Source organism: Apis cerana, linkage group LG8, assembly GCF_029169275.1.
Source record: "Apis cerana isolate GH-2021 linkage group LG8, AcerK_1.0, whole genome shotgun sequence".
NCBI lineage: Eukaryota > Metazoa > Arthropoda > Insecta > Hymenoptera > Apidae > Apis > Apis cerana.
Window position 1 is genome coordinate 2082698 of NC_083859.1, and position 16476 is coordinate 2099173.

A 16476-nucleotide genomic window follows, 5' to 3' on the forward strand; every position below is an offset into this window, starting at 1 on the left:
ATCGAAATTTTAATTTGTGATAATTATTAATATAATTATTGACAATTTCAAAAATTAAAATTTTAAATCTAATTTAAAATAATTCTATAATTTTATTGCGTAGAATATATTTTTTAAAAGAAATAGAAAACACATTTTATATCTTAATTAAAATATATTATCAAAAATTAATAATAATTAAAATTAAATGTGCAATCTAGATTGCATCTATATAACAAACGATTGATTTTGTGAAAGATAGAATAGTTTTGCGTATTTATTTATCTATTATAAAAACTCGTTAACTAGTAGCGCTCAAGGTCAAGGTAATATTGCATTATAAAGGGACGAAAATTATCAGACGTGAATTCTACCATCTACGGACTGTACATATTCATAATTATTACATTTTTTGTATAGAGTGTACAGTAGAGATGCATGCACCTACTGCGCACGGATGAACGTCATGAAGAATGACATTTAAAATTTGCTGTTAAAGATCAAACGATAACAGAACGCGTCTTACGGTTCTGTACGTGTGTGACAGTTGTGTTACATGGAGTATTGAACGAGGGAGAAAACGCATCATGAACATGGACAACGTGGACCAGCATTTGATTCACCAGTTTAGTTGTCTAGGCACCACCGACAAGGACGATCTGGTGAAACAGCTGCAGAAGTTGCTGGCTGGTAGCCAGCTAAATGAAACTACTGCTGCGTTCTTTTTGGATATGAATAATTGGTGAGATACTCTACCGCGTACTCGTTTTGTGTTAATCAAATTTAATTTTGCAACCTAACCCTACCATCGCCATATTTATAATCTAAGTAGTACTATCTTGTCGAAAGTTACTTATTTATCTTATTAATGTCTCATAATTACAGATATAATATTTTATTTGATTTTTTAAAATTATTGTATATGTATTATTAATGTAGAAACTGTATATTTTATAATAAGACTATTTAATAAGAATATTATTTATTTAGGAAAATTATAATAAAATATATAAATCATATATAATAATATATAATATATTATATATATAATATATATATAATAATATAATAATATATAATAATAAATTTTAAATAATAAAAGAAAAAATAATGAATTTTGAATATATTTAACTATATTAAACTACTATTATAATTAAACTACTGAAGATATTTTGTTAACATAAAATAATTGTTACAAATTTACATATATATAACATACAATTACAGGAATCTCCAAGCAGCTATATGTAGTTATTTTGACTTTGAATCTCCAATTCAAAATAAATTTCCTTGTATGACACTGATATGTGATAGCACTATTGGTGAAGGAGAATCAATACCACCACTCACTAATTTTCAAAAATCTTGGCATATACAAAATAGTGGTACAGAAACATGGCCTGAAGGAGTTTGTTTACAATATATTGGAGGAGTACAAATGGGTGCATGTACAAAGGTACCAGTTTCATCTTTAGGTCCTGCAGAAATAACAGTAATAAGTGTGGACCTTCAAAGTCCTCCATATTGTGGTACATTTAAAAGTAAATGGAGGATGATGGTAAAATCTACAGAAACCTTTTTTGGAGGTGAATTCATTTATATTATTATTATTGCATATTTATATTATTGTTATTATTTTAATTATAACATTATCAATATATATATATATATATATATATATATATATATATATATATATATATAATTACTTTAATTATAAATTAATTTTTAATATTATTAATTACTTTTTTATTTAGATGTTATTTGGGTAACTATTACAGTAAGTGAAAGTGGTACTCTGGCCATTACTCAGCAATTACATCAATTAAGTACTTCATCATCTAATGATACAAAGATGTGCTAGCCCCTAATGTCCAGAAACTTTCCTTAATTATTTTCCTTTTTTTTAAACGTCTTTGATTATTTTTAATGAAGTAAATTAAAAATAACATATTTGTTTTAAATGCTTTAAAATACAAAACGTTCTTATTTCCCGCTATAATTATGCGAGAAAATATTTCCAATATTTACATACATGATTTAAGAAAGTACTGGACTAATATATTGTATAGATGGTACTTTTATTAAATTTTGAAAGTTGCTTATATAAGGCCTTTTATCGTCCATACTTGTCAGTTATATTAAAAAATTTTTTTTATTCAATTGTTTCTGCAATTCAAAGTGTGCTAAAATTTAATTGTTAAAATTAAAATTGTAACAGACATGTATGGACCACTTTTAAAACTGGTACTGAAAAAAAAATTGATATAAATAATTAAAAATATATATATATATATACATATATATATATATAAATGTTGTATAAATGTATGTATGTATGTATGTATGTATGTATATATATAAGTATAATTATTAAGATACAAGTTTATTAAAAAAGAAAAAAGAAATAAAATTTTTTATTAGAAAATAAAATATATGATTAAAAAATATATATATTATAATAGTATATGAATTATATATTCATTCACTGATTAAATGTCAGTTGAACATGTATTTTCTTAATGATGAAATAATACTTCTAGATGAAAAGTTTATAGATATAGATTTGTGGCAGCAGATCATTCAGTTTCTTTATTCGTTTCGTTTATTAATTTCATTTTTAAACAGCCATTGGCATAGAGATTTTTGCATGTGGGTCATATCCAATCAGTTCAAAATCATTTGCTGTAAAATCGTTTATATCTTCAACGTTTCTAATGATTTTTAAACATGGAAATGGCTTTGGTACACGTTTGATTTGTTCCTCAAGTGCGGATATATGATTAAGATATATATGACAATCGCCCATTGTATGTATAAATTCACCTGGCTAAAAAAAAAAAAAAATACAATTTTCTGTTAAAAATTTTATAATTCTTTTTTTATAAATTTACCTTCAAGTTTGTAATATGTGCCAGTATATAAATTAACAAAGAATAAGATGCAATATTAAATGGTACACCAAGACCCATATCCGCACTTCTTTGATAAAGTTGGCATGATAATTCTTCATTGCTTACATAAAATTGAACGAAACAATGACAAGGAGGTAAAGCCATTTTTGGAATATCAATTGGATTCCATGCTGTCATTATAATTCTTCTATCATTGGGAGAATATCGTATTTTATCTATAACTTCTTTTAATTGATCAATACCTGTATAAATAAATCTTTCAATGTATCTGTAGATAATTAAATTTATATAATTAAATTTAGGAATATTAGATTATTGTTTTACCTTCTCCATTATAATCTTTGTACATATCTTTATATGTTGCACCAAAATGTCTCCATTGAAATCCATAAATAGGACCTAAATCTCCTTCTTCCCTATCTATAAAACCACAAGAATCTAAAAACTCACGCGAACTATTCGCATCCCAAATATGAACATCCTTTTCGCTTAATTTCTTTGCATTTGTGGATCCTTTAATAAACCATAACAATTCCTCCACTACACCTTTCCAAAATACACGTTTTGTAGTTAATAATGGAAATATATCTATAATAATTATATTAATATTTTATTGTTGCTTAATTTAATTTTCTAGATATTTATTTTGTGAAAAATTTTAAAAAACTACAAGAAAATATATAAAAGAAAATTATAAAATATAAAAGAAAATATATGAAAAAAATTATATGTGCTGTAAATGATGATTGAAATTATTATGTGAATGATTAAATTAATGTAAATATATTTAATTTTCTTACTATTTCGTAAATTAAATCTCATCTGGGTTCCGAAAATGGACAACGTTCCCACGCCAGTACGATCATCTTTTCTTGCTCCATCTTTAATGATTTTTTCGATCAAATTTAAATATTGATATTCTTCATGTTTTTTTTCATTTTGAAAACATTCTTGTGTTGTAATTATTTCATATTCATTCATGTTTGAAAAAAATATTAAAATATAAATATAATGTTAGTAGAATGAAAAAGTTAATGAACTACAATTATTATAGAATGGAATTAGACTACGTAATTTACTTTATAGTATTAAAGTATAAATTAAACTTAAATTAAACGAATTATATTCATTATAAAAAAAACAAATTCAAAAAATTTATTAAAGAATATTAAAAATATATTTAATTAAAAATAAAAAATTTTGTTTTATTTTTTTTATCTTCATCAATAATTCATAAATATATATGAATAAAAATTAATTTTATAATTTTTTGAAAATAAAAATTATTTTTTTAATTATTTGTAAAATTATTATTAAATTAAAATTATAATTTTGATAAATGAATTTATTATAGATTTAAAATTATTAAAATATGAAAGATTATTAACAATTTTATAGAATTTTATATTATTAATTTTAAAATAAAAATTATTATTATTAATATAAAAAATAAATTTTAATATTTATATTAAACCTTTTACAAAATATTTATATTATATTTATATTATTTAATAGATATATTTTATTTATTATATATTGTATATTTAATAAAGTGTTCAAATGAACAATATATATTGTCAATATTTCAAAGTTCTCAATATTGATAATTCATTAATCAATAAATATTCGATAAATATTCAGTAATTGATAATAATGATTATATTGTTAATATATATTGATCATTTTTACATAATGTTTTTTTTGTTGAAGAATTTTGAAATATTGATAATATATATTGATCATTTGAATATTCTTTAAAAATAGATCTGTAATAATAAATCATAAGAAAATAAATTAAAAAAAATAAATTCATTGAAAAAATGATATTTTTATTTATATTGAAAAAAAAATTTTTAATTATGAATGGTAAACTATAAATTATATACTATAGATATATACTGTAGATATATACTATATAGATATATACTATAGATTATAGACTAAAGACTATAGACTATGTTAATAGTAGAAGATTATTATCGTGATTACTTGCAAATGTTTTATTACATTATTTAATAGATTAAAATGGTGTTAAACACTGTACATTCTTCTGCATTAAAAATTATTAAACCATATAGAAAATGGATTATAGAAAATCCTCAATTACTATCTGATATGGAAAATACGATTCAATATTTGCCTTATTTCACAGCTGGTAAGAAAGATTTTATAAAAGAGCAATTGTTTTTCCTCTGAATTTATTCATGAAATAAATTATTTCTAGGTCAATTTAATAATTCTTCTTTTATATCAGAATTACTGTATTCAGTTTCGAATTTAATAGTATTTTTCAATGATTTATTAATGAGTAATGAGAAATGTATACATTTAAAATTTTCTAAGTTCGAATCGAAAATAAAAATTTGGCTGACTGTAGTAGAATACACAGAAGCTCTTTTTGAGATTTCTGCAAAAAAGTTATGGGGACAAATTGGAAAATGGTTTATAATAACTGTCATTCAAATATTTAAGTAAGTTATTTAAAATTTTATATGTTAATATTTTTATAAAAATTTGTATTCATATTATGAATATTTATAGAACTGTATTAAGACTTCTATTAGTTCATTTATATAAAGAACGAATAACAAGAAGTCCTCCAATACAACCACTTAATAGAGAAAAAATAAATGATTCACATAATGAAAAATCAAAAGAAAGCTTTGTATTAAAACGATCTGGTACTGTTATTAGAAGTATAAGAGGTACTAATTCTTTACATATATGTACATGGGAACCATTATCTTCTAATATTAATAATAATAATTTAAATAAATGTTCTACATCAGAAAAAAATTTAATGTTAGCTGAGGTAAAAATATCAAGTAAATATAATAATCTTCAAAATATATTTATTGACTATTTTGTATTTTGTTTTTAGACTCTTTATATTATTAAACCATTATTACATTTAGGATGTATATCTTTTACTGGAAAAAAACATTGGCCTCCATGGTTATTATCATTTGCCATTGATTTAATCAGGTACAAAGTAATATTTATTATCAAATTTATTGAAAATAATTTATTTGTTTTATAATATAAAAATTCGTTTTTTTTGCAGTCTAAAAATAATTAATAATCAGATGAAAAATATATCATTCAATAAAGAAGAAGAAAAAGAATTCTTTAGGCGAAGACTTGCTTTACTTCTTTATATATTGAAATCTCCATTTTATGATAAATATAGTCGTACTAGAATATATACAATTTTAACTGCACTTTCTAATAAAATGCCTCTGGCAAGATTTGTAACAGAGCCAATAAAAAAGTACTTACCATATTGGCAAAGTACATATTTTTATATATGGACGAATTAATTTGTGGAGTTAATAAATATTTTAAAAAGTTATTGATGTATAATATTATTATAAAACAAAGATAAAAGAATTACAAAAAAAAGTGAATATTTTTATAAGTTGAGAATGATTTTTATTACAAATAATATAATTATATCATTAAATAAAATTTTCATATATGAGGATAAAATAATTAATAATTTATTGAAGCATATAACAATTTATAGATTTATTATTATATTTTACACTTTATAAAAAAATTACAAATTTTCAATTGTAGAACCGAAAATCGACATTTCATTTTTGCGAATATTGCATTTTAATAAAAATTAGATTATATTCGTCGATATATTCTGCTTAAATGTGCATGAATATAATATTTTTATGTTTCTAAACATAAAAATATACAAATTTACATGTTTTTAATTTGTTCATATTGTCATATAATATGAATAGAAATTTTTTAATAAAAAATTTTAATAAAAATAAAAATATCTGTATATATAATAATTTTTCTATGTTATGCATATAGAATATAAGAAACAATTTTATGTATAACAAAAACAACAAATGTAAACAAAATCAATAAATGTATAAAAGATTAAAAGATTTTTAAAAAATATATTTTCTTATCCAATATATTATATGGATTTTCTTATATTAAACATTAATATACCAATAAAATGCATGAAAATAACTTGCAAATATATTACAATTCAAAAGAAGTACAACATAGCAGAAAACATAAACATGGCCTTTGGAATTAAATAGCAATTTGTATATAAAATTACTTATTCACACATTTGGAGTAATGAATTTATAGTTACATCCTTTTTTCCATTATTTGCATCATAAACTGATTTAATTACTTCTTTATCCACATTTGGGAACATTTCTGAAATCTATATTATATAATTATTAATTTGTTATATTATAAGAAATAAATAAATAATAATTTTTATTACATTACCTGTTTTAATTCAATTTCAGCATTTGGCATAGAACTGGGAATAACAGCTGATACAGTAGCTGTAGTTGGTGCTGTGTAAACATTTACTGGTGCATATCGTGTCATACCAAACATTGTTGAAGAAGGAACCATCATAATCGGAGGTGCACTCATATAAGACTGACACTTAGTCTATTAAAATATGTTAAATAAAATTTTAATTAAAAATATTAATTATGATTAAAATATATTTTTTAATATATTATTCATTGTATAATTAAAAACTATATTTTTAATTAATTAATCAAAAATATTTTACCGTATAACTAAAAACTAAATTTATCATTCCCTCTTGATTATCTCCTTGCTTTCCACTAAGCATATACCAATCTTCATGTGTCTCTCCTTTTTGAAGAACTTGTGATGGGATATCTATATGACCCCATGCAATTAATTCATCCATTACAAAAGAACATTCATCATAAATTTCTATATAGATTTGTAAGACTCCTGGTGGCAAATAGCTAAATAATAATAATAAATAGATATAAACTATTTATAAATACTTTTAATTAAATAAATTTTATATTTATTATTATATATTATATATAAATTATTTAAAATATATACCATTGAATAACTTTATTCCAATGTGGATTTTTTGCTCCATTTGAACATGTATGTGTTTCATATACAGCATGACCTACTCTTAATCTCACATAAGGATCCATTCTTGTCATTCCATAATTTTTTACAAGTTTAGCCTATAGGAAGTATCTTTTTGAAATTACGAATAAAATGTTATTATAAAATACATTACTACTTTGTAAAACTTAAAGATGTATATTAAAAATTAATTTAAAGATGTAAATGAAAATTACAAAATTACCTGAACAATTGTTATACTAAGTCTGCCAACATGAGGTTCATGCATAGTAGGCATATTTTGCATTTGCAATTGATGAAGTGCAAGTGCAGCTTGTTGATCTGCTGCTTCTTGTTGTAATTGTACATTACGCTCTTCCAATCTTAAAAATCCTTGGGGGAGTGGACCAAGAAAAGCCTAAAACATTATTTATTGTTATTTTAAATTCTTATAAAAATTCAAATTATTAAAATTGAACTATTAAGATTGAATAAAAAAATTTAATATTATTTAAGAAATTAATAAATGGATCATTGATAGTTAATATATTTTTTTTTATTTATTTTAATTAATAATTGAAAAAAATTATTTTTAATATTTTTAATATTATAAATATTGATTTTAATATTGAATTCTTTTTAAATAGAAAAAATAAATTTAATTATTATAATATAATTTTATCTTATTCAAAATGAATTGCAATATTTGTGTTAAAATTTGTATTATTTACCCGTCTTTTCCATTCTTCGTATAAATCTGATCGTCTTTCAGTTTCCATAACAATGATCAGAATTTCACTGTATTAAAATTTTTTTCTTAATGTAATAAAGTTCGATATAAGTGAAACCTGTCAAACTACACGTATTTTTTAATACATTTGGAAAATCACAACACATTTGATACAGTGATAGCACGCCATCTTAAGTTACTCATGAAACATACGAATTATATATACATTTTGAACACAAATGATATAAAAATAACAATTTTAAAATAAATTAAATAATATAAAAAAATAAAATAAATATTTTTTTTTATTAGTTAGAATATTTAAATAATAAAATAATCAAAATAAATTGGATATAAATAATTAATTTATTAAAATTGAAAAATTAGAAAATAGAATTGAAAAATGAATATAGTAGATTTATGCAAATAAAGAGTAAAAACAAAATTATGCAATTCTGATAATTTTTGTTTATTTTAATAATTATAATAAATATTATTTTACAATTAAAATTAATTATTTGTAGTTTTTTTTTAAGGGAATCATAAACTAGAATTCCATTTAGAACATTCTTGACAGATCGTTCGTCAGCATCCACTGGGACTGGCTTGACATTCGATCGTCTGTTGCTAGGATCCTCCCGAAAAATTTTTCTGTAAATAGGTTTTGCTGGTGATTTTTCTTGATTTCGGATATCATAATTTTTTTTTTTTTTATATTCTAGTCATTTATACGCTCTGTTTGTGCTAGTGTATTTTCATTCGCAATTAATCTCAAAAGGAATTAATTTCAGAGGAAGTACAATTAATTTTTTACCATATTTTTAGTGAACATTGATTTTTCCATAAACCATGTCACATCAAACAGGAATCAGAGGTATTTATTGTAATATAATATTATTTTTATATAGTAAATAAGAAGGAATATAGGAATTTTTATAATTAGGTTAAATAAATTTAGCTTTTTAACCTCAATGTTTTTATATATTAACTTTGTCTATTTCAGCGAACGATGCACTTAAAAAGTTATTTACCAAATGTCGAGATGGAAAAATACGAGTTTTGAAAGTTTCTATCGAAAATGGTAAGTTTTTTATATAAATTCATAAAATATACGGTATTATATGAACATAATAAATAAAAGAAATTTTTTGTTTCATAGAGGAACTAATACCTGCTGCTTTTTCGAAGCCAATGAACAAATGGCAAGATGATTATGATAAGATGATCAAGCCACTAATCATTGAAAATCAACCTGCATATATTCTTTATCGACTAGATACTAAGTCTTCTGATTCTGGTTATGATTGGTTATTTATTTCTTGGTCACCTGATACTGCACCAGTTAGACAAAAAATGTTATATGCATCAACTAAAGCAACTCTAAAACAAGAATTTGGAACTGCTTCTATAAAAGAAGAATTACATGGTACAGTACCAGAAGATATAACATTAGAAGGTTATCATAAATATAAAAGAAATAATGCTGCACCAGCACCATTAACTACAGCAGAAGAAGAATTAGCAGAACTTAGAAAAAATATAGTTACTACAGATTACAGTGTAGAAACAAGACATCAAACATTAAGTGGAGTTGCTTTCCCTGTGACAGATGAAGCAAAACAAGCAATTACAGAACTTGGTAAAGGTATACATGAATATGTTCAGTTAAAAATTGATTTAGAAGAGGAAAAGATACATTTAGTAATGGCTTGTGAAATTTCACTGGATAAATTACCAACAAAAGTTCCATCTGATTCTGCTAGATATCATCTTTATAATTTTAAGCACACACATGAAGGAGATTACATGGAATGTATAGGTATGTTTTAAAATAAAAGTGCTAGAATCTCAATCAATAATGTATTTTTATTTATGATGTTACAGTATTTATATATAGCATGCCTGGATATAGTTGCAGTATTAAGGAAAGAATGTTATATTCATCATGTAAAGCACCACTTCTAGAATTTATTCAATCACTTGGAGTGATTATAACAAAAAAGGTAAGTAGATAGATAAAATTTCATAATAAAAATATTTTTCAATTTATTTTCTTTCTATTGGTTTCTTTTTTGCATGAATGTCTTAACAGGATCATTTAAAACTGGTAATTTGTATTAGAATTTGAATTTGTGCTTTTTAAATAAATAAATTTTTAATTTTATATTACATTTTTATTATTATTAAAAAATACATTTTATCTTAAATTAAAATATATATCTATCAATTTTAGCAGGTATTTTATTCTTTTAGTTGCATTGTATAGTTTATTTTACTTTTAGATTTTATCTCTTTCTATATGGATTAATATTGAGATTAAAATTTTTCTTTTTGTTTTTTTTTATTTTCTTTTTTTTTTTTTGTAATAATTTAATGAATCCTAGTTGGAAGTAAATAGTGGTGAGGAATTGGCAGACATGTTGGAAGACCCTCCAATCATAAAAGAAACAGCTGCAATAACTTCTGCAACTCCATCAACGCTCTATGCTTCTCCTCAATCTATACCAGAGAAAAAGTCAAAACAGAAGAGATCTTGTATCTTGAGTTAACCGATTCTACATTCTTTGCTTGCCATTTTTTAATGTTTCTTAAATGTTTATAAAATATTTCAAATGTTTTAAATATTGAATATTTTCCTTCATAAATTCTGAATTTGTGATAATATGATATTAACCAATTGAGTATGTTATGTAGTGTAAAATGATGTAATTGATTTCTAATAACTTCAATATTAGCACAACATAGTTATATAGTATAATTACTCTGAAATTTAATGTGTGCATTTTTATAAAGATAAATCTTTTATTAATTAGTGATATATTTATTAATATTTAATAATAATTGGTCAAAGTGATACATATATCTATGTAGCAATTCAGAGTAGACCAAACAATGTATTTTTCTAAATTTTAAAGAACAAAATTGTCATGTTAAAATCTTAACAAAATATCTTTTTGATAACTGTGAGAAACTTGCAATGCATATGATTCCACAAAATGCAATTCTTGTTGATCCAATACCGTAATAATGTTAATGGATAATAGATAATTGTTCATTCATACAAAAAATACCATAAGAAAAAAAAAATAAAAAAGGATTTAAAATGAAGATTTAATTACTTGATATTGAAAGTGAAGCCTTCTATTGTACTTTTATATTTTTTTCCAATATTTTATTATAATTATATTCCAATATTTAATGAAAAGTCTCGAAAAGTTATTTTTTTCTTCATATAGTTCCTTTAATTTACTTGTTTTATAGTTTATAATTTTTATACTATTTTTAATATCTATTACAAATGTGAAAAATAAACCCAGTGAGTTGACTGTATAAATTAGTTCCTAGTCTAGTAAAAAGTGATATATTATATTGTTAAGTAAGTCATTTTTCATATATTACTAATTTTATTAAGTGAAACTTGAAGGCTTGACTTTCAAATTCATTCAAACACTCATATGAGAATTAGTGATAATAGAAGTAGAGTGTTTAAAACAAATATCTGTGGTAAAACTTGCATAACTATGTGATTATTAGAGAGTTAGGGAAAATTCCATGTGCTCTAGTTAGCCGATGCCACTCACCTAACTTCTCTGTGAAATATAAATAAGAAGATATAGTAGATGAGAGAGAGTGATAAATGTGCAAATTACCGCATTAATTTGTGGATATATTTTCTTTGCACATGATTATCATTTTTGAACACAAGCTAGTGATAATATTAATACTATTACTTTATATACATATTAAATTATATATATATAATTATATATATATACACACACATATTATATATTATATCATGTTCTATACTACTGTAAATGATACAAAACATTAGATTTCACAAATATATGTATAAAGACTGATCTTGGTATGTCCCATTGGTTGTACAATCACAAAAAATGATAATGTTTATATATATATATAAATTAAAAATTATATGAATATTTTAAAACATCTTATATACACCTTGAAATTATTTTTAATTTTTTATTTTAAATAAAAGAATAAAAGAATGTAAGGTGTAATAAAATATATTCAAAATAAAAAAATATATATCATTTGTAACTTTCAAATTAATAAATTAATAATTTAAAATCAATTAGTGAATATCATGTATATATATGATTTACATTAGTTATTATCTTTTAAAATATTTTTAGATTTTTTATAAAACATTCCTTTAATTTAATATACATGTATAGCAAATGGGACTATAAACTAATAACAAACAGACAAAATATTCAAGAGGCATTCTATTTTTTGTGATCTGTATTTTTTTAACTCTCGTAGCTTTTTATAAATTTTATAAAAATTTTCGTCCAAAATACAAATGTATAACTTATCAAAATATTTTGGCCTAATTTTAATAAGAATAATGATAAAAAAAATACACCAAATTTTTGATATTTAAATTCAGAAACTAAATTTTTTTTTACTTGATCTATATTAATGTAAATATATATATATATATTTGCATTAATATAAAATTAAAAATTTTTTTATAAGTAGTATAAATTCTCGAAATCGATGTCTACAATTTATTATTATTTTTTATAGCTGTGTAAAAATTTGTTCAATTTTTATTCTCAATATTTTTTTATTATTACATGTTGAAAAAAAAATACAGAATTTGGTATAATTTCTATGTTTTACAAGAAAAAAAAGAAGAAAAATTTTTTGCAAAGTGCTCAAAAAATTATTAATAAATCACGTGTTCTATATTAAGAAATAATGCATATTATTGCCTGGGAATATTTCAATTTATAATATTGTACCAGGCCTATTCTGTAAGTTCTTAGTATAATTTTATTTTCAACTGTTAGCTTAATTGTAGATTCATTATGATGAAATAAATTGTATATCTTGCCAATATTAAACACGCTAAATAATAAAGCATTATGCAATCTAATCTTACAGTTTGTTGTGTTTTAATTTTTAACAAGGTAACAATATTTTTTTTTATATATCATGATTTATTTGTACAGAATTTAATAGGTTTCTAAGGAGTGCACAGTGAATCAGTCATTGGATGGGTATGTAATTATAATTAAGATTTTATGATTTTATGTAAGGCATTCAGCTTACAGAATAGGCCTATAAAATTCTATTTCTATTATTTTCATTATTTTTTTTTTTTATTAAAAAATGAATTATGTTTTTACTTTTTAATACATTATAATAATTCTTTTTTAAAATATTTTGATTATATAGCTTGAAATAGACGATGGAAGAGACCTAACTGAAGGATTTTTACAAGAGGAATTACATCCAAAAATCAATTTACATCAGCCAAAATTCGCGAAACCTAAGGGTCCACCAAACAGAGGCGCAAAACGTTTAACCAAGGTTCAAGATTTAGGAACTTCGGAACAAGAAATTTAAAAAAATTATATTCAAATTATTTAAAATTTGTTGAATTACTAAAAACATATATGCATCACATATATAGAGATATATGCAAACACAAATTGTGTCTTATATTAAAAAATGAATGTGTTGTGTTTTATCTTGTTTTTTTCTTTCATTAAATAGTATTATTTTATAATTTAAAAAATTTATATATAATTTTTTTAATTTCAAAAGGAAATAAATTTTATTTATTTTATTTAATCAGGCCTATTCTGTAACTCAATATTTCATTCATTTATAATTTAATTGAGAGTATTATTAAAATGTAAATAAAAATTGAAATTTAAGATTATGATTGATTATATTATAAGATGTTTTTATATATTTTTTACAAAATAATAAGTTAGATAAAATAGATAAATTTATATTAATATGAAATACAATTAGAAAATTTGTTCCTTTTTCATGAAAAAGGATTATTCTTATCATTTTAATTTGAATTTACTTATTATTATCTATACAAAGAATTATTAAATAATAATTTATGATATAATCAATAAATTTTATATATATTAATTTAATATATTAATTTGTTACTAAATTTCTATTTTTGAAATAATCATTCTTTTTGCTGTTCTTTTCCAAGTATATGATTTGTTTTCTGACTATATTCATGCAGTTCTTTTAGTTTTAATTCTTCTCCCTGTATTATGTTCCTTGCATTTTCTTTTATTTTACTAAAATATAAAAATTAATTTTATTTGTTAATATTTGGGACAAATAAAACTTTTTAATTTAAAATTTATTATTATTATTGGAGACTTACTCTCGTCTTGCATTCATCAATTTTGATCCTGCTTCATAAAGATTATTCATATCAGTTTGAGTTATGAATAAGATGAATGATGTGATACAACCATATATAGCACCCATTATTGTTCCTAATAATGTTCCTGCAAATGCTCCTTTCAAACCCATATTCATTTTATATATAAAACCTGTTGCAGCACCACTAAATGTAGTATTTAACACATCAAATTTTCCTCTATATACAAATAAGAATGCTGATATACTCCTAATGAAGAATATTATATTAATTTATATTTATAAAACTATAATATTATAATAAAAAGAAAAAATTTTAGGTAAAAAAAAGAAATTATAAATATAATTCTTACGAGAACAAGAAACAAAAGAATCCAACTTTTATGCCAAATGAAATACCCCCTTTTGTTAAAGCAAAGTTTATTTTATTTTGTATATCTCGATATGCATAAAATTTGTGTTTATATAAGGTAGCTTGATTTTCTTTTTTATGAGTTTCTCGAATATCTTTTGCTTTATTTAATCCACCTAATAAGAAACCTGTTATAAAACCTAAAGACGTTGCATTATAGACTGATTGTAGTTCTTTAGTTGGATATCCTTTTCTGTTTAGAATAAATAATATAATAATTTGATTAAAAAGAGTAAGTAAGAGGAATAAGAAATAATGAATATAAATTAAATGATTATTCTTACTCGTCGTCAAAAAAGTAACCTTTATATTTGTTTATAAATGCTTTTCTTCTAGATAATTCTGTTAATTTTTCATTAGAATCATTATCGGATGAAAAATTAAATGGAAAAAATGCAGAGCAGATCAATCTTCTGTTTATTACTACACGTAACATCGTTATATATTTACCGCTATTTTTATTATATGTTGTTTATGAATTGTAATAATAAGCATGTAATTAATAAATATATTATTAATCTATATTTTCATTTTATTGTTCATAAAATTAATATTTTTATAAATTAAATTATCCATTTAAATAATATGTAACAGTAATTATGATTATGATTATTTTCCACTGAATATAAAGAACTTAGAGATTCGATTTCTAATTTTTTTGGGAATTTGAGAATCAATCGGAAAAATGTGGAGATCTATATGAGATCGCACATTTTTTAAAAGTCGATATTAGTAATATATTCAAATTTTTCAAAATCACTGTTTTATATAAATAACATTTTTTTACTTTTTAAAAAATATTTTTCAATATTTATTTTTTTTTATCATGTTTCATATGATATTTATATAAATAAATATTTTAAAAATATTTTATTATTATATATCTATTATATATTATGTCTATTATTATATATCTATTATTTAAAATTTTATTATTTATTATATTTTTATAAATTATTATATAATAATTAATTCTCCACTTTTTTCTTTTTAATAATTATTAAATAAAAAATAAAAAGATTGCAATTTTTTACTATAATAATTAAATAAATTCAGATAATAATTAGATAATAATTAAATAAAATATCATTGTAAATAAATATAATAGAAAATATATTAAAAAAAAATGAAACATTTTATATAAATATATTTGTACCAAGGACGATCATTAATTTAATTTTTGCATCAAAATTATTTTTTAATGAAATAATAATTTTATATGAAAATTAGAATAATCTTTTTTTAAATGGATGATAGTGGCGCCTCCAAGTCAATTCATATCATATGAGTAACATTTTTCGCGCCTTTTTATAATTCGTAAACTGAATGTTAAATTTCAGATTTAACAGTAAAATCAATATTATTCGTAAAAG

General features: G+C 21.7%; 6 protein-coding genes across 12 annotated transcripts; 3 read left to right on the forward strand and 3 right to left on the reverse strand.

Moving 5' to 3' along the window:
* The first annotated feature begins 104 nt into the window (after positions 1-104).
* LOC107997214 (protein ILRUN) lies at positions 105-3191 on the forward strand. Of its 3 annotated transcripts, XM_062077970.1 has the most exons (4): positions 105-305; positions 400-721; positions 1207-1565; positions 1737-3191. In XM_062077970.1, the coding sequence occupies exons 2-4, from the start codon at positions 567-569 to the stop codon at positions 1841-1843; spliced, it is 621 nt and encodes a 206-aa protein (XP_061933954.1). In that variant the 5' UTR covers positions 105-305; positions 400-566; the 3' UTR covers positions 1844-3191. The 3 variants fall into 3 exon arrangements, with proteins under 3 accessions (XP_061933954.1, XP_016911139.1, XP_061933953.1); XM_017055650.3 differs by lacking the exon at positions 105-305 and having other exon boundaries at positions 399-721; XM_062077969.1 differs by lacking the exon at positions 105-305 and having other exon boundaries at positions 399-721; positions 1207-3191.
* LOC107997204 (thymidylate synthase) lies at positions 2545-4710 on the reverse strand. Of its 2 annotated transcripts, none has more exons than XM_062077966.1 (4): positions 3695-4710; positions 3219-3440; positions 2874-3136; positions 2545-2809 (listed from the first exon to the last, which is right to left on the reverse strand). In XM_062077966.1, exons 1-4 carry the CDS (start codon positions 3873-3875, stop codon positions 2600-2602), a joined length of 876 nt encoding a protein of 291 aa, XP_061933950.1. In that variant the 5' UTR covers positions 3876-4710; the 3' UTR covers positions 2545-2599. The 2 variants fall into 2 exon arrangements, with proteins under 2 accessions (XP_061933950.1, XP_016911128.1); XM_017055639.3 differs by having other exon boundaries at positions 3219-3482.
* Positions 4711-4759: 49 nt separating this feature from the next.
* On the forward strand, positions 4760-6828 carry LOC107996664 (peroxisomal membrane protein PEX16). Its single transcript, XM_017054843.2, has 5 exons — positions 4760-5049; positions 5119-5365; positions 5436-5706; positions 5776-5879; positions 5959-6828. Exons 1-5 carry the CDS (start codon positions 4920-4922, stop codon positions 6212-6214), a joined length of 1008 nt encoding a protein of 335 aa, XP_016910332.1. The 5' UTR covers positions 4760-4919; the 3' UTR covers positions 6215-6828.
* On the reverse strand, positions 6394-8659 carry LOC107997044 (toll-interacting protein A). The gene is made up of 6 exons (XM_062077968.1): positions 8519-8659; positions 8032-8205; positions 7773-7906; positions 7462-7666; positions 7164-7334; positions 6394-7095 (listed from the first exon to the last, which is right to left on the reverse strand). Exons 1-6 carry the CDS (start codon positions 8564-8566, stop codon positions 6985-6987), a joined length of 843 nt encoding a protein of 280 aa, XP_061933952.1. The 5' UTR covers positions 8567-8659; the 3' UTR covers positions 6394-6984.
* Positions 8660-9029: 370 nt separating this feature from the next.
* Positions 9030-14023, forward strand: LOC107997054 (twinfilin). Of its 4 annotated transcripts, none has more exons than XM_017055400.3 (6): positions 9030-9170; positions 9343-9391; positions 9521-9598; positions 9677-10336; positions 10402-10520; positions 13729-14023. In XM_017055400.3, the coding sequence occupies exons 2-6, from the start codon at positions 9367-9369 to the stop codon at positions 13897-13899; spliced, it is 1053 nt and encodes a 350-aa protein (XP_016910889.1). In that variant the 5' UTR covers positions 9030-9170; positions 9343-9366; the 3' UTR covers positions 13900-14023. The 4 variants fall into 4 exon arrangements, with proteins under 4 accessions (XP_016910889.1, XP_061933948.1, XP_016910898.1 ...); XM_062077964.1 differs by lacking the exon at positions 13729-14023 and adding an exon at positions 10902-13431; XM_017055409.3 differs by having other exon boundaries at positions 9087-9187.
* A 185-nt stretch (positions 14024-14208) lies between these two features.
* LOC107997065 (RPII140-upstream gene protein) lies at positions 14209-15749 on the reverse strand. The gene is made up of 4 exons (XM_017055430.3): positions 15388-15749; positions 15045-15296; positions 14693-14941; positions 14209-14603 (listed from the first exon to the last, which is right to left on the reverse strand). The coding sequence occupies exons 1-4, from the start codon at positions 15537-15539 to the stop codon at positions 14486-14488; spliced, it is 771 nt and encodes a 256-aa protein (XP_016910919.2). The 5' UTR covers positions 15540-15749; the 3' UTR covers positions 14209-14485.
* Between the last annotated feature and the right edge of the window lie 727 nt (positions 15750-16476).